The 18,438-nt window shown below is 42.2% G+C and overlaps 1 protein-coding gene across 2 annotated transcripts in view; it reads right to left on the bottom strand.

The window, feature by feature from the left end:
• Positions 1-1,982: 1,982 nt before the first annotated feature.
• adamts17 (ADAM metallopeptidase with thrombospondin type 1 motif, 17) overlaps positions 1,983-18,438 on the bottom strand; it is a 121,653-nt gene continuing 105,197 nt past the window's right edge. For both annotated transcript variants that reach the window (XM_035999652.1, XM_031292690.2), the window contains exons 17-23: positions 17,617-17,774; positions 14,772-14,931; positions 12,877-13,012; positions 11,656-11,860; positions 10,169-10,321; positions 3,446-3,623; positions 1,983-2,339 (exon numbers count right to left, since the gene is read on the bottom strand). In XM_035999652.1, coding sequence (XP_035855545.1) covers positions 2,188-2,339; positions 3,446-3,623; positions 10,169-10,321; positions 11,656-11,860; positions 12,877-13,012; positions 14,772-14,931; positions 17,617-17,774 — 1,142 coding nt within the window. In that variant the 3' untranslated portion in view covers positions 1,983-2,187. The remainder of the gene's footprint in view (positions 2,340-3,445; positions 3,624-10,168; positions 10,322-11,655; positions 11,861-12,876; positions 13,013-14,771; positions 14,932-17,616; positions 17,775-18,438) is intronic.

Below are 18,438 nucleotides of genomic sequence, written 5' to 3'. Positions count from 1 at the left end.
ACAATTGTTGTAACATAATGTAATGTTATCCTTGCGCTTTTGTAAGTGGGTATAGGGAAATCCTTGTCCTTTCCTAGTGGGTTTACGGCGTATCACGTAGACTACACCACTGAGCACGTCCATGGTCAGGATGACGAGAACTGAAACAGTGAAAGCTGTTAGTTGTCACTGCTCATACTGTATGGTTTTCTGTTCATACTGACACCCAGTTACTTACAGAACTAACAACTAGGACTGATAAGAATATACTGCACTGAGGTGCACAGTTGATCTAAGTGGTGAATTTAAATAAACCCATCAAATCAACTGCATTTAAAACACCCATGCATGCAGAGACTATGTTTATGCTTGCACCATGTTCTGCCCCATGAGCTATCAGGGCCCTCAAACAGACCAGCGAGTCTCCTATCATTAGCTGGGTCCATTCACGTAATGCTGCAGCGTTTTACCATGGCTCCTGATCGATACTTACACATTACAGTATACTTAATTAATACCGGTATTTAAGTATAATAATTTTACTTATATATAAACCTATTTTAGCCTACAAGTTATTTGAAATTGCAACAATTAGCTGTAATACAGTACAACAGAGTAAAAGATACAATGAAGAACATAATTAAGAAAGACAGGAGAGGGGGAAAGCTGTGGCTGACTCATAATCCCATGTTTTCTGATAGACATGTCAGAAGCTATGTTTCCATCCACACGTTTTTAATGTGATTTAAGTGATATCGAATGAAAAATTCCTTCCAATTGAATTTCATGAATATCGACTCAAAGTTTATACATTCGGTCTCATCGGATTTTCTCTTAATCGATATATACGGCTTATGCGATAAACGCTGATGGAAACGTTATTTGACAAATAAATAATTAATTGCGATTAAGTTTTAGGTCATTTTATGGTTAAACAAAGCACCTGTAGGCTACAGGTCAGAAGTAGTGAAGACTGCCGCCCAATGCGCACTACCGGGAGTGCCGATGCAAATGTGCCTTAAGATGCAACGATCGTCTATTACAGCCTGTAGTACGATTGATGGCCAGCCCTTTCTATTGACAAAATCCCTGCAGCCTTCAGCAGGGGGTCTAATCGGGACGTGAGTCCCGTCTATTGCGCCATACACCTGTGGCACAAGGTGTGCTCTGAAGTTACGCAGCGACATCTCATGCGCCTCATCCACATCTCATGCACCTCATCCACTCCAGGTAGGTATATACCTTCACATCATCCTCGTTCGTATGGCATTGCACACGGCATAAACACACAGTGGTCTTGCTGACCCAAAACGTTTTGCCCTACAACTCCGTACTCTGTGCATGTAGGCAGTTTGTAGAGCACAATTGTGATACGCTTCTTGATTGGAACCGGAGGGCCATGGCTTATCTGGGTCAAGGGACGGGCCAATAAAATTACACAACATGTCAAATCCGAAAATGCTTCAACCAAAGGGTTTCCGTTTAGTGTCTCTAAACCACGATCTTCCAGAACTGTTTGTTCCCACACCACAGGCTGCCTCAGTTGTCGTCGGGCATTTACGTGCATCTGCATCATCATAGCAATGTGTTGATAGTGTCGTCGTTGTCTTATTATAGCTTGATATGTCGCTATCAGCTGGCACATAAGCCCTATTACAACTTGTGCAATATTGCTCATTTGTAGGTAGGTATTTTTTCACAAATGTCAGCTTGAATGTTGTGTGATTCAGTGTGAAAATGAATGGAAACACCATAAAATGTCTCAAATTCGATATACCAATTTGACCACAAAACAGCATGTGATCATTACACACAGGTTTTTAGTCGCTTAAAGCCGTTGGATGGTTGGAGTTTTTTATCGAACTTCAGATAATTCGATTGACAAGTGGATGGAAACTAAGCTAGAGTCTACTTCAAAACCAAGGACTTATTTTTAATCATTCTGTGCAAATAAAGGCCTCCCCATTTTTCTTTTTGGTGTACAGCAAAAGAAATATTGAATGTTCAAGTTTTCATCAAATCTAGAAGTTTATGAGCCCATTTAAAATGTACATTTATGTGTACTTGCCATTTTCTTTTTTTAAATACAAAAAGTTCCATCAACAGTAGAAATGGTTTTCTTACCATTATTCTTTCTTAACATTTAACAATATTAAAAAAATTTACAAAAGGAGCGTTATGTAGATGAAAAGTAGGTGCATTTGGTCATTAGCTCTTGTGCAGTATTTTCTTGGCATAAAAGTCCCTACAGGTTTCACAGCAGCGCTGGTACCACCTCATGTCCTGACAGAGGTTCTTCTCTCGGATCACACGACAGTGCACCGTCCACTGGTCCCCCATGCATTTGTAGGTCAGAGCAGCTGGGGGGAGATAGGAGAAAGGCAGCAAGTTAATGTGCTGCATCACAAAGTATTTTTGGGCCACAGGGCATCACATGATGGACCTGGAAGATGCAATTCCTCTGTTTGGTCACTAAAAAAAATTGGCTTCAAAGCCCGATGCACTTCCTGGGAGCCTGACCTACTCAACATGCTTTGATGCTCTCACTGACATCATCTTTGTCGAGTAGCTATTGGGTGTGTTTTTTTAGGGGTGGTTAGAGATTTGGGGCTGGGAATGTTGGTTTTGGCAGTGGTAGAAGTACTCAAAATGTTTTTTATGAAGTAAAACTATTAATATTAAAATTGTTAGTACCGCACAGTACAAGTCCTGCATTCAGAATCTCTGTCTGTGTGCATGTATGACTGTGTGAACCTTTTTCAACCTGTCTCATTTCACCATGCATTTGTGTCTAATAGACTGATGTGACCAAAAATCTTTGAAATTGGTCCAGTATTGAGCAAGATCGCAATGATGGGCCGGCGAAAACCGAGCTGCAATGTAACTTAATGGGGCAATTGTGCATCCTTGATTTTTAAGTTTTGTCTTTTTTGCTACTGACAGGCTCCGATTGTTATTAAAAGTGTCTGACAACATTATTGATCTCACGAGGTGACTTTTTGTCCGAAGACAGCGTTGTGGAGAGTGAAACAACAGACTCTCCAAACAGCTGTCTAGGGACAAAAGTCACCTCGTGAGATCAATAATGTTGTCAGACACTTAATAACAATCAGAGCCTGTCAGTAGCAAAAAAAAAAAAAAAAAAACTTTTAGTGGACAAAAATCAAGTTTGCACAATTGCCCCATTAAGTTACATTGCAGCTTGGTTCGCGCCGGCTCGTCACTGCGATCTCGCTCAATACTGGACCAACTGGACGACTGGTCAGATCAGTCTATTAGACACAAATGTATGGGGAAATGGGGTTGAAAACCCCCCGAAATTATCCTTTAATATGAGAAGCTGCTCATTATTCCACAGTGTGTTTGGTCAGAGGTCTATAGTTATAATCTGTACTCTTGTGAATGAACAAGGCAACCCTAACCCTTAACCCCCCGCTGTAGAACAGAGTCGGGACAAGTGTCTCACCTAGCCTGGGAGAGGTGATGGTGTTCACATTGATTTTGTCGTTGCAGGTACCATGGTGACAGGGCCGGTAGGTCGGTGGTCTCAGTGTCACTAGGCAGTCGTTACCATGACGACCAGTCACTTTGTGCATACACTGGACCACTCGCGACTGCAGGCCCTTCCCGCAGGATGACGAGCACTGAAACAGCCAATTACAGGGTTCACTTCTGACACAGGTAATTTTTACATTTCTGTTTTTGTACAGGTTAAACAATTGACATGCTTTTTTGTGTTAATTTGTGATCTCTGGATTTTTTGAAGTAGGGTTGTATGAGCTGCTTATTACCTATGTACAGTAAATGGAGGTTGCCCCCCCCCATCAGGCTGGAGAAGCAGGCAGGACGGGCTCAGTTCCCTGTCAGAAAGGGCTGTCTGATGCCAAGGCAATGTGGTGAAAATATTCTAAATATAGCGTACACTTAAACTGATATAGATTTTTTCAGGTGAGCCTTTTTAAGGTGTCTAAAATGTGTTTAGCTGCTGCCCCCATCCAGAGCAGGACATTGCTTAGCCTCCGTGCCGGTACTCCTACCTGCTTCTCCAAACGCCATCTACTGACACTAGAGATAAGTACCTCATACAACCCCACTTCAAAAAATCCAAACAATCTCTTTAAGAGGTATTAGCAGATGTATTTTTTGTAATTCAGGTTTGTTTTTGTTCAGATAAACACAAACAGACAGTATGAATAGCTGTAGTTATGAGATATCCAAAGACCCGTGATAAATGCACATATTTAGAACAAACACAATAAACATTTAGTAATGAGAGCATTTCTCTCTCAACTGCTGTCAAGGTACCCTTGAGCAAGGCCCTCAGTCCCAATCGATGGGATAATTGAAGTGAGTTACACAGAGCTGTATCTCAATAGAACAGGAAGTGGATCAGAAAGTTAGTCTCTGGATATTTAGAAAAAAACAAAGGCACTGGTACACATGGATCAGAGTTTACTACTGTAGGTGTATGGAATACAATTTGAAAAAGGGCATTTCTGCCTTTTATGGATAGGACAGCTATGAAAGGGGGAAGAGAGGGGGAAGACATGCAGGAAATCATCACAGGTAGGCCTTGAACCCTGGACCTTCTGTGTCGAGGCATAAACCTCTATATATGAAAAAATATTTTATCTCAACACAGTGGCATTAGGTGGAAAGAAAATATCTAATGTCTCCTTTCCTAACATAAAAATACAATGGAAGCTAACGGTAGGTGTCACACATCCTCAACCGGCTAATCCAGTGTGTGAAGTTTTGCGGAGTGTTTGAGTTAGCTTTGCGAGGCAAAGATGAAACTGAGGGCTCAACCAACCCTGGTATTTTTTTTGGACTGGTCAACTTTGTGGCACAGTTAGATGAGGTGTTTGATGAGCATCTTAAAAATGCTAAAGTTTTCAAGGGCACATCAAAGACGATTCAAAACAAGCTACTGGAGTGTATGCTAGCGGTCGTGAGGGAACATATCCTGGAGGAGGTGAAGTTGGTGAACTTCATAGCCATCCAAGCTGACGAGACCACAGACGTTTCTACACAGACACAGCTGGTGCTTGTGCTGAGGTACATCAATAGCAACCATAAAGTGCAGGAACGCTTTTTTGAGGTTCTTCCCATCAACCTCAATCTCAATCGCCAGTGTGCTTTTGGAGAGACTGAACGGTCTTTTTGCCGACGACGAAAGTCAAACTCATTGTGCAAGCTTACGATGGAGCCAGTGTGATGAGGGGAGAGAAGGCTGGTGTGCAGCAAAAGGTGGGTGAGCATTTCACGAAATGCCCATTATGTGCATTGCTATGCGCATCAGCTGAATTTGATCATGCAGCAAAAAAGTGAATATTTTCTTTACCTATCTGAGCGGGATTGCAATTCTTTTTTCCCGGTCACCCAAACGGACCAGCATTCCTGACCAGACTGTTGCACAAAGACTGCCCAGAGCTTCATCCACACGGTGGAACAGCAGAGTCATGAACACTGTCTACGAGAATCGAGACGACCTCATACAATGTTTTGACGCCATCAGGACGGGTTCATTGGGTTCATTTGAGAGAGGCATCTGGCTACGTGAGGATGCTACATGATGAAGATTTCATTTTTTTCCTGTGGCTTTTTCACAAAATCACACCCCACATTGATATTCTGTACCAGAAGCTCCAGAAGAAGGACATCGTTGCTGTCTTCATCAAACGTGCCCTCGACAGCTTCACAAGCAGTGTGGAGGCCATAAGGTAAGATTAAACAATATCATTTGATCGTTCTCAAAGCAGAGCTTTGTCATTTGAAAATGTATGCATGAAAGGAGACTGCATTTGTGTTAGAAATGACCTTATTCTCATTATATATGGCCAGTGGTTAAGTGGAACTGAAATCTTTGTACTATACATGGATAAAATGCATATACCTGTGCATCACATAGACAAGAGTACTGTACATAGCCTAACAAACACATTGGTCTATTTGCCTTCAGGGACTCCTCTCAACAGCAACTGCAAGTAGCAACAGGAGCCAAAAGGCCCAGAACGGCTTTGAGAGAAGAAGAGAAGCAGAGGCTGTCTGAAGAGGTCTGCGACACCATCCTGGATCACACCAAAGCAAGGTTCTCTTTCACTGGCCACCTTGTGAGTGCTACCTTACTGCAAGCAGATATGTTTGAAATGTACTGCCATTCATTTCCTGATGAGGCTCTGAATGCCACTGTGAATGCATAACCCATGCTGAACAAGGCAAAGCTCAAGACAGAACTCTCTCTGATCTATGAGAATCCTGAATTCAGTGCATTGGCACTGTACCAGGTTCTCATGAGCTAGAACCTCCAGGAGACATTTTCTGAGACTGTGACTATGTTGAACATCCTCATAACTACTCCCATGACAACAGCTGAAGCTGAGAGATGTTTCTCAACTTTGACACGAGTTAAGACATTCCTGCGAAATTCAATGGGCCAGGAACGTCTGAAAGCACTGGCCATGCATTCGATGGAGAGGGAACTAGTCCTCAACATGCCTGATTTCAATGAGAAAGTAATTGACTGCTTTGCTACTTGTGTTTCAGTACAAGTAATGTAGCCTCTCTCTCTCTCTCTCTCTCTCTCTCTCTCTCTCTGTCTGTCTCTTTAACACACACACCAACACACACACACACACCCCAAATCAGTTCACAGTTGATGTTGTTTTGAATAGTTATTTTTCATTCATTAAAAACAAAAGTAAAAAAAAAATATATGGCCAGAATATGGTTGTTCATTTTTACAAATCTATAAAATTGGCCAGAATATGGTTGTTCATATTTACAAATCTATACAAATAGCCAGAATATGGTTGTTCATATTGACAAAGCCATACAAATAGCTGTGTTTACCTTTCTAGAAATTATTTTCAAATGTTGTTTTCAGGCAAAATGTCTATCACTGTTCATGTTCATTTTCACAAATCTATACAAGAGGGCAGAATACGGAAGTCTATAGAAATAGCTTATTACCAATAACTTGCATCAATGTTTTCAGTAGCCTCTATCAAAAGCTCCTGCTCGCTTGTTGTGAATTATGCTCTGGTGCACATATTTCTACGGAGCCCCGGAGGTGACATGGAGGAACGAAGGACATGGAGGAAAAAAAAACAAAGGAAAAGAAAAAAAAAAAAAATGCCAATTGGCAAATGGACTCAGCTATCCCCGGGGGGCAGCTGTGTTCCTGCCCGGGGGAAGAGATGCTGCCACCGGCAGCTTTGCCTCGCTGCGGACAAAGACACAGTGGTGATTGGGGGGATCTTCCACGTAGTCCAGGACGACCTGTACATCGATTTCGGCGGAAAGTTCTATTGCCTTTGCCGGTGGCAGGCGGACGGAGAGGAGCTATTGCGGTGCGGGGCTGCAGAGTCCGTTTGCGGCTGCAGGATCTGGAGCTCACTGCCTGCTTCCTGGGAGCCAAAACCGACACCACGCAGCTGGAGCCCCAGGCCGTACTGCTGGGCCCGCTGGAAGGAAGGGAAGCCCGGGAGAACCAGTACCAGGATTGAGCAGAGCAGACTCTCACAGGCTGCTCAAGTTTAAATCACAGGTTTCTTAAGGGGAGTCTGGCGGACATGACCGGGGGACTGGTGCAGCAGCTAGGCGAAGCTGTGTTCCTGCCCGGGGGAGGACACGCTGCAGCCGGCCACGGAAGTCTCCGCCTCCCGCTGCCATCTGGATTAGCTGGGACCGGTGCAGCAACGAGGCGAAGCTGTGTTCCTGCCCGGGGGAGGACACGCTGCCCCCCGGCCGGAAATCTCCGCCTTCTGCTGACATCTGGACTGGATCACTTTGGTTTTCGAGTTTCTCCATCACAAACTCAAGATCTTGAGTTTGAAAGTCAAGATCTCGAGTTTCAAACTCAAGATCTTGAGTTAGTGTTTGCCCCCAGTACATGTATCCTTTTTTTTTCCCTCCATGTTTTCCTTCGTTTTTTTTTTTTTCCTCCATGTCACCTCCGGGGCTCCGTATATTTCCAATTCAACCATGAGGCCTTTTTGAAGTAAGTAATTAATGTGTATATCAGAATTATTTAGTTAAACTTAGCAGCACCTCACCATTCTGGTTTGGTCTTCAATGTGTAAAGCCAAGATTCACAGACCACACGAGGTCAAGCCTCACTTGTTCATTCACTTATTTGGGAAAACGTTACTTTGCTTTTATTAAGTAGCACTTTGGTGATATCCTACATTCCAGAAAATGTAGTTCTTAAGATCCACTTCTCTCAACAATGTGTCTACTTGTTATTGCCATGTTGTTACTATTTATTGTTTAAAGTGTGCTCTAAAAGATTATTAGGCTGCACTACCTTTGAAATGTTGTAAACGTGGCAAAAGCTCTTGCTGATCCTGCAATCTGAACAAATACTAAGATGCTAAGATTTCATTTGTTTATGGAAATGCAGATTGTTTATGCAGTGTTGAGGAATGTGAAAGAACACCCTTGATTATTTGTACAGTGATAACTTATTTTGCTTTTGTAAGCCAATACTTTTGAGATCAGCCAATAAATGCTTCTGGTATTTGATTTGATTTATTTAATTGTATCAAGAATGCCTTACATATAAATAAAAAGACATCAAATACAATCGAGGATAAAAACACAATAAAGTCCAGGACTTATTTCCATTGTGGTCCTCAACAGTTGTCAATTATATTGACGTGTATGCTGCCCCTGTCTTTATGTTGTTGCTGGACATATCTTTTAAAAAATGTGTCCTGTTTAGCTATTTTACATCACACAACATTGGATTAATGTAAGTAATGAATACGTGGAATAATTAATTGTGGAGCCATGTCATTTTTGCTTATGAAGGCTCCTGGATTTTTTCAGGACTGCCACTGCTTGGCAGCTAAGATTTCATATTTCCCTGCCGTTAGCATGCAGCTACTCCAGTATAGTTAGCAGTGGACAGTAACAGAATAGAGCAGCACTTTCTACCGTCAAAAATAGATACAGGCTTTTAAAACAAATACTACCCAACCGGATATGTTTCAACAGTAATGTGACCTAAAATCGGGGAGAATTGAACGACACTGGCAGCCAAGATTGCAGGTATCCCTGCCATTAGCAGGCAGCTAACATTACTATAGTTAGCAGTGGGCAGTAAAAGAGTATAGCAGCACTTTCTACCATCAAAAAATCGCAGATAAAGTCTTTTAAACCAAATACTACACAGCCGGACATGTTCCAGCGGTGATGTGACCCGAAATTGGGGAGAAATGACCAACATTGGTAGCCAAGATCGCAGCTTCTCTGGCGTTATCATTTAGCTACAGTACTTGTGGCAATAAACACTGCAGTAACCTTAGCCTTAAAAAAAATCTTCAGTAGCCTGCCATGAGCAAATGACCAATTATAGAAATCCAGCTCCGAGTTACGTGCACCAAGCCGAGAGTTGAAAAAACCTTGAAAGCGGAGCGTTCAGAACAGTGGGAAATCTGAGGTTTTTGCTGCGGTATTTCTCTGAAAATACGTTTACCTCATTATTTGAAGCTTTGGCCCGAAAATCCAACATTGTAACATTATAGACATGACAGAAAATACGGAAAAGCATAATAGGTCTCCTTTAGGGGATAATTCAGTATTATTACAACTTGGATCTTATTTTTATCATCATCACATTATTGAAAAGAAGTCAAACGTCAGATGATCAGACAGTTCGGAAACCAACCTCCACCATATAAACTGTCTGTTGTAAATATCCAGCACAGTTTACAGATCCACTTCTTGCTTCAGCTTTGACCTACTGTATTTACTGTAGTTGAGCACACAGTTTCCCTGTACAATGAGGGATTATTAACAACATTTCAGATGAACTCATATTTAGTTTTACCTTGAAATGACGTGGTTTAGGTCATCTGGATGAACTGTTAGTTTGTTTCCAACCTGTCTGCTTGTGTTCCTAGAACTGTTGGACTTCTTTTTACTGATGTCTCGACTTTAGCAAGTCATTTTTCATACTGTAACCAACCAAAAGTAGAAACTTGTTTTATAGGAAGATAATATCCTGCCTAAACAAAGTTAATTATTTTTTTCTCTTTCAAGACATTGTTGTCCTTTTTCTTGGGGAGTGAATGCTGAGTAAGTTGCTAGGAATGAACACAGTGGAGTGTGGAAGTGTTTTACTTGCTTAACCTTAATTAGGTTTTAACCATATATGAACCATGGGGTTTGAAGATAGTCATACCTTGGACCAGTCTCCAGTCTTCCATTCGTAACATCTGGAGTAGTCCTCACAGGGCTCCTCCTGAGTGGGCTGGGACAGAGGATCACACAGACCCTGAGGGTTTGTACATGACACCGTCCGCTTGTGAACACCTGGACCACAGCCCGATGAACACTGAAGGAAGTGATACAACAATATGTAGAAAAGAGTGGAAAACACAATATTGTAAAGGAACAGTGGGAAGAAGCTAACAAAACAGTCTGATATAGCTTATTGATGAAGAGAGGTCTGGTTGACAGAATTTTATAATTAATTTTACTAGTCCTTTATTGCAATAAACATGGGCCTTGTTTATAGTGAAACAATTCCACGCCTGCATTTTCGATCTTTGGAGAATAGCTCATTGTTGGGAAGACATCACTGAGCATGCAAGCATCAGAACGCATTTATACTGCTTTGCTACTTTTAAGAGCTGAGACAAATAAACAACACTTGCTGGGTTTATAACAGCGAAGGAATATGTCACTTAGAGAGATTTGGCAAGAAAATGAAAGGAAAAAAACGGTACTGCATATCCAAAAAGACACGTGTTTTTCACATTGTTCTGAATATTTTATAAACCAAACACTGTTTGGTAAACGTTGGATGCAATTTGTAGAAATTAATGAAAGAAGTGTGGCTAATTCCCAAATGAAAATGAAAATGAAAGTCTCATATCTTGAAAACAAAAATATGCAACCTTGTTTTTACTTTAACAATCATAAACATAAAAACAATAAGCTGATCAGGGTCCCACATCCCCAAAGCATCTTGTCTCAGATGACCATTAAATCTATTTCACAAACATTGTCAAACTGAGGTTTTTTTCCCAAAAGCAAAGTGATTTCATGGCTCACGCACCTCGCACCGGGAACACCGCGGCTACAATAAACCTAGCTTTAAGCTGCCTAAACATAATCAGAGGTAAAGCTGCGAGGTAGGGCGCAGAGCAATTTTGCAGGCACAGAGGAAAAGCACAGCACAGGTATACGTCATCATTGCTTCTGGAATTGGTTGCGACTTGAAAGGTCAGCGGCAACGAGGTCAAAGTTGAAATTATTTGAACTCTGAGCGCAGCACTCAGCGGCAATTTCGAGTGGTGCGCGACACCGAGGGTAGCACTTCCTCTGAGTTGTCTCCACTGCTCCTCCTCATAGAAAAAACAATGGCAGAGCCAGCACAGAGCGGTCTTTCGGATCATGTGTGTGAAAGGTAAATTGAAAAGTGAAGGCCTGTAAATCTCTGTCATTAATCTAATCCAGTTGGAAAATGTGTTGCAAAATTTTAAAGCTTTTTATCATGGGCCCGGACTCTCTCTTAAATGCTGCCTTAAGAAATAAGTTAAAGTTAAGTTAAATTAAAGGGCATTCATAGATTCACTCTTCGCTTCTAAGATCAAATGTTAATAGGAAACAAGGACCAGAGCCTGCAATGGTTTTCACATAACATCAGCACAGTGTGTGACATACCTTGGACCATTCTGAAGCCTCCCACAAAGTGAGGCAGAGGTGGCCCTCACATCCCTGCACGACAGGGGGTTTTCCTCCTTGGCAATACAGATCCCTGGTGTGGATGAGTGAGCCATTCTGAAAATGGTAAACACAAACCACGTCCCTCTGCTGAACACCTTTACCACATGTGACGGAGCAGGATCCCCACTCTCCTGTCACCCACCTGTGGAAAACATTAAGTGTTACAGACAGTTCATAAGCTACAGTCCATTTGCTTTGGGTCTGAATGTTTTACTGGGTGGAGGTCTGACACAGAGAGAAAAAGATGCCATTATAATTTTAACCAAACCCTGGAGTGTTTCTTCGGCTAGTCCGGTTCGTTTGGGGTTGTATGAAGGCTCATTCGAACTCTGGTGCGGACCAATCAACCAAACTCTGGTCCACTTGAAAACAGGGCTCGCGATTCGCTTCCAAGTGCACTAGAGTTCGGTTAACTTTAGGTGAGACCCCAATCCCCAAATATAGGAAGTGAACCAAAAAACAGTGCTTTACTAGCATGCAATTAAAAATGAACTCAACCTTGCACACAATTTACAGACTTGTATACGATTTCACAGATGACTTTTAAATCCAAACCTATTATGAGCACAGATACTGTACCTGTAGCTTGTCTGTGTGACAACACATCATCATCTCTCTCTCATCAGGGCCGCTCTCGCTGTCTGTCAGCTGATTATATTGTTCACCTTCTTTTAAAAATATCAAAAACACTAAAGCAAAACTTAAAAAAACAAAGGCTGTTGCTCCCTTATTTCTGAGACCAGGAAGTGTCAGCGAGTTTGACTCGACCGTTTCGACGTGTTTTTCCCACCCAATCAAAAGTTAAGAATTTTTTTTTTGTTTAGCTAATTGAAAATAGCACAGAAAATACCAGTACTGTTTTTAACTTGTGTTTGGGTGGGCAGCCTACAGCCTGCCTCCAAAGTCGGCCACTCCTCTCATGTTCAGGCACAAACACACAGAGCTCTAAAGGAGACCTGTCATAATTAGTGTATCATTTATCCATATCAGTGGCTGTTTAACAGCGACATGCTCATCTTCCAACACTGTTAAAGTGTATTGTTAAAAAGGTAAATGTATTTATCTTAGTTTTACAAATTATTCCAATTAGCAACAAACATACTGTGCATGTGTGTGTGTGTGTGTGTGTGTGTGTGTGTGTGTGTGTGTGTCTCTCACCGGTACTGGCAGGGGTGAGAGTTGCAGAATCGTACTTGGGGGTGTGGTCGGTTCTCAGGTTGACAGTAGCTATCGTTGACAGCCTCCGTGGTTTTATTGACTATTCTCATACAGGAAACCACTGTCCTCCTCTCACCTACACACGCACACGAAATAAATGAAGAAGCACAGTGGTGGAGTCTCTGCTTGTTTGAAATAACGTGTAAAAAATAACACTCCCAGATATATCCCGATATGGCCGCCGCCATCCTGTCATTTTGGAGCCAGTTTTGATACGGCAGTGGAATTGAAGTCCCGCCCAACCAATCAAAAGTCAATCCCAACTGTCAATCATGACATTTAACCCCATTTTTATAACATCAAATAACTAATAAAAACCAAACTGATCAGAAAAATGAACACTTGAACAAACATCAGCGTGATCAGAACTACCTAAAATGAGAAAAAAAGACCTATACTGCAGCCAGCCACCAGGGGGCGATCCAGATGTTTTGGCTCCACTTACACAGTATATGCATCAACGCCTGGTTTGAATGAGAACACGAAAGGAGAGGGGGGAGGGGAAGTTGGAAGGGGGACCGGGAGCTTGAGTGTGAACTGTTTCCCTGTGGTCCTAGTGCTTGTACTTTTCTTTTATTTAATATAACGTTGGTTTTCAGACTGTATGAGTGTGTGTGTGTATGACAGACAGAGAGAGAGAGAGAGAGAGAGAGAGAAAGTTTCTATTTAGCAAGACTCTGTTGTATTTGGATCTTTATATTATAATACTGAGAACCGGACCTGGTAATTATGAGGCCCACGTCTAATGAGATCACAAATTTTATCTCTGTCGTCAGATGAGGTAAACACGGTTAGAGAAGCATTATAAATTGCTGTAGCAATGTTTGCTGTCCACAGCAGGTAGGCATGCAGACCACACTGCTCCTGTGCTCATACTTCTTCCTATTCAGACCCAGGCATCAGAAGATTTCCAGAAGCTAACAAAGATTAGGAATACTGCTACCCACTGTGCTGTACAGAGCGTTTAAACTGAAGATGCAACACAACAATAGACCAACACCAAATGCACATGTATTGACTAAGTTAGAACTGATTTACTTTTGTAGGAACAAGGCAGCAGTGTTCCTACACTTGGTTTTGTTTTAATAATAATACATTTTATTTATAATGCCCTTTTCATCAAAAGATCTCAAAGTGCTACAAGTTAGAAAAAAAGAAAGAAAAAAAAAAGATGAGCAGTTTAAAATGAAAAATAAAAAAGTTTTTTTTTCTTTAAAAAAAAGCATCTAAAGGGTACCAAAAGTTTTGCTAAAAAGAAATGTCTTAAGACCTTTTTTAAAACAGTCAGTGGATTGAGGTGCCCTCAAGGTGTCAGGGAGGACATTCCACAGACGTGGGGCAGCAGCACAGAAGGCCCTATCTCCCATTGTCCTGAGTCTGGTTCTGGGTATGTGGAGGAGGTTTGAGTGAGTGGAGCGAAGGGAGCGTGTTGTGTTTTGTGGGTTGATAAGTTCTTTGAGGTAGGGGGGGGGGCATGTCCATGGATGCATTGGTGTGTGAGGAGGGAAACCTTGTACTCAATCCTGGTGGAGACGGGAAGCCAGTGGAGTGAGTGGAGAATGGGGGTAATGTGTTCATGGCGGTGCCTGTAGCCAGCTCGCAGTCACCTATTGCCGGCTAAACACATCTAGCAACTGCCGCTCTGATTTTAGCGTTCTATCGCACGACAGTTCACGTTACAGCGCTTTACTCTCTGAGGGGTGATACATTTTTTTTGATAAAAATAATTCAGCAGAGGCAGGGATATATAGACCAGAAAGGGGGAAATCCTATGCAACCCCCCAGAAAATTGCACCCTGTGTTTGTGTGTGTGTGTGTGTGTGTGTGTGTGTTACCTCCTCCACATTGGACAGTACAGTCCTGCCAGCTGCTGTGCGTCCAGATGTAGAGATACTCTGGCTCCCTTGGCTCCTCACTGCTCCTGTCCTGAGTTGTGTTCAGGGACACTGTGTACTCATAGTGGATCCCGTAGCTCTGGTCATGAAAGAGCAGCACCTGGGAACATGACAGCGAGGGGTTTAAAGAAAAGGGAAGCTGTATATAAAGCTTACCAACTTTCACTCAGTTGATCTTTATTTGCAGAACTCAGGGTTCGAATTACGTGGGAGCCAGTGGGAGCTGAGCTCCCATAGAGAGAGGATGAGCTCCCGTGAAAGCAGTAAAATCATACACCTGTGGGGGTCTCTAAAAATCATCAGCACCATTATTTAAATCACAAATAAAGCACTTTTCCCAAACACACGGAGCTCTGAAGCAGACCTGTGTGTCGCTTAGTGTCCACTCTTGCTGTAAAAATAGAGATGAGCAGCGCGCCTTCCGTCCGGTTTATAATGGACGTGCTCTGCTGTCGACATGCTGCGGCAGATGTGTCGCGTTTGTGCTCCGTGTATTTCTGTCGTAGTTTCGGTTTCCCACCCCCGATGTAGAGCAGCGTACAGCCACTTAAACTAAACCACCCTAAACTTTGTCTCATTCAGAGACCAGAGTCTCAAACAGGGCTCGAGTCTGTCAGGAGGTCTGAGATCTATCGTATCAGCAGAGCAATCACGTAATGCACAGCAGGCTACGGTGCAGGTAGATTATTTTCTGAAATATAGTGACTTTATTCTTGTAATAGCCAATTATTTATTTTCTCAAAATATCACGACTCCTCCAAATCACAGAGAGCACATATGGGATATATTTTGAATGTGCACAAAGTTTTGAACGTGAGTGCTCATATTCAAATCTTTGTGCACATTCAAAATATATCCCACCTCCTTAAATGCGCACGACAATTATTCACCTCAATGATACATTATTCATTTTAATGGATTAACGCATCTGAAATATTACAGTCCAGGGCTTTATTAATCCATTAAAATGAATAATGTATCATTGAGGTGAATAATTGTCATGTACACATTTAAGGAGGTTACTTCCTCAACAGAAGATGCAAGAGAGGAGGGAAGAGTAAATGATGCTAGGCTACATGTGTGCTGACTCAGATATAATTAGAAAAGTCGATCTACAGGAGAATAAATAGCAATACAGAATGCCTGAGAGCCTTATTGTAATATATTCCATTATGTTTTTATATTTGGATTGTAATCTATGTTTCCCTTTAAAGATATTTCCAGCATACATTGATTCAGAAAAAGGTAAATAGGTGCATAAACATTCACCAGAATGCAGGAAATGAAATGTTTAATGCTCAAAATTTGCTGCTCATAGACTACTTTTTTTTTAAAAAGAGACCCCCACAAAGATGAAATCATAATTCGAACCCTGGCAGAAGTCATTTTCAAAGGGTAGCAGTAAGCAAACATAGCCAGGTCTACAGTAGTTGCTTCCAATTAAACAGTTAATCAGTACGACTAGAATTTTTGCGTTCCACTACAGCCTCACAGCAGGGGATAACTGCACTGTGGTCCTGTTTGGCACTGTGGCTGTTTTGGTATACAAAACATTTATTCAGTGCATTTAACTGCCCTTGTTGCGCAGGAGCAAGAAAAGCAAAATGGACCTGGTCAGTCAACACCTGACGAAGTTACACGCCGTGCAGTGAAGCAGGTTGGATCAATGACTTCTGCTAAGCGAGGTGCATGTGCAGTGTAAGTCATGGTGAATGTCACCCCACCCTTCTTTGTTTTCCCATGCAAGAGTTACAAGGATTTCTCCATGCACCTTGGACCTTAGAAAAGGAAACAAGTCTAATAGTGGCACCGAATATTATATTCCTTGAGCACTGGTGCTGTAAACACACCAAGTACTTTGGCTTCCCATTTAGGCTATTTTGGGAAACCTGACACTGTGTCCCCTTTTCTCCTTTTCGACAATGACATTTTCCAGCGGCTCCTGCATGAACACTAGCCTACGCTTGACAGTGTGTAGCCTGTATGTAAGCACATGGGATCTATATGAGCGTAGTATCGCTTTGCCAGACCTTCCTCCACAGCACTGCGGAGGAGGGTCTGCTAGTCCACACAGCATTCCGGGATGAGAGGAAAACGTGCTCTGGTTTATTGGCATTTCTCTAAACCAATTACAATTGTCAAGGGCGGTGCTAAGCCCCAGACAAAGCCATGGTGCCGCTGCAATATAGCCTCGGGAAGTGTGTGGTAAATGTGTTTGTTCAAAAGTTGTTTTAGTCGTGCAACAGAAAACTCAGATTGGACAGATAGTCTAGCTAGCTGTCTGGATTTACCCTGCAGAGAGCTGAGGAGCAGTTAATCATAGTCCTCAGAAATCCACCGCAGTTTAGAATTTCAACACAAAGAAAGCAGAAGGTAACAGACACCCGGCTGAAACGAGGGAAATCCGGCGGAATTTCCGTTGGCAACGGAGCAATCCCAGAAACGGAACGTCGTGGATATAGACTAATAGGAGTGTATCCAGCATAGGGTCTGCTACTCTTATTAGGACAGCCCGAGCACCAGTGGACAAAAAAAAAAACAAAAAAAAACGGACACCTACTATTAATGGTACATTAGTCAAACAAAATAGAACGTGTCCATCATATATGTGGTAGGCAAAACTGATCAGTTCATATCTAATTTACAGTATAGTCAATGTTAGCAAATTGATAACCCTAAATAAATCACACAAGCAGTATCACCAGCAGCAGAGTGTTCAGTCCTGCCACTGTATCCAGGGCGTATTGCGATATAACAATTGGAGCAGAGAAAGTGATGTGTTTACCATCAGGTATAAGGGTGTATTAGTGGGTCCCTTGGCAGACATCTTCTCCCACAGTCCCCTTCTAACATAGCGCACCGTGGTCCCGGCCAACTCAAACTCTCCTGGAAGCTCTATCTTCCAGTCGTTGTTGATGGACCTTTTACTGGAGTCTTTCAGAGCTGTGAGCGAGACAGAAGAGGTCAGAGGTATTTCACGCACAAACCCTGTGTTTGACGTGAGAAAATGAACACCAGTTTTGTGATGTCACACCTGGTTATCTGGTTGTCTTTGTCCACCAAACACCAATGTGTGCACAGTATATTTGTTTGTGTGTGTATTTGTGGAATTTCAGTTTGTTTCATCATGAAAAGTTGTAGTGGAGTGGAGGAAAACTGGAGTTTCAACGGGACGTACAGTGACAACTACTCTGTGTCCTTTTATCAAATGTCATTTTGAATTAATAATTCAACATTTTGGGAAACGCTAAATGCTTACCCTCATGTGTGTTCATTGTCACAGAGTTGGAGTCAGGATAGGGTTAGCCTAGCTTAGCATAAAGACTTGATGCAGAGGGAAACTACACCTAACAACACCTCTAAAGCTCACTAATGAACATGTTGCATCTTATTTGTTTAATCAGACAAATGTAAAAATGACAGTTTGTGGTTTAAGGGGGAGTTATGTCTTGTCGTCAAAGTGAGTTAGCCAGGCATGGTACCAGACACATACCCGTACAGACACCAAAACCTGTGCTAATCAACCATATCTGGCAGCCTGTGCTATAGGCCGAGGTGATGGGCGGATGGATACACTGGTGTTTAGATGTAGGGGTGATATGTGTTA

The sequence above is a fragment of the Sander lucioperca genome, chromosome 3 (genome assembly GCF_008315115.2).
Source record: "Sander lucioperca isolate FBNREF2018 chromosome 3, SLUC_FBN_1.2, whole genome shotgun sequence".
NCBI classification, from domain to species: domain Eukaryota; kingdom Metazoa; phylum Chordata; class Actinopteri; order Perciformes; family Percidae; genus Sander; species Sander lucioperca.
This window is presented reverse-complemented; position numbering and strand designations above follow the sequence as displayed.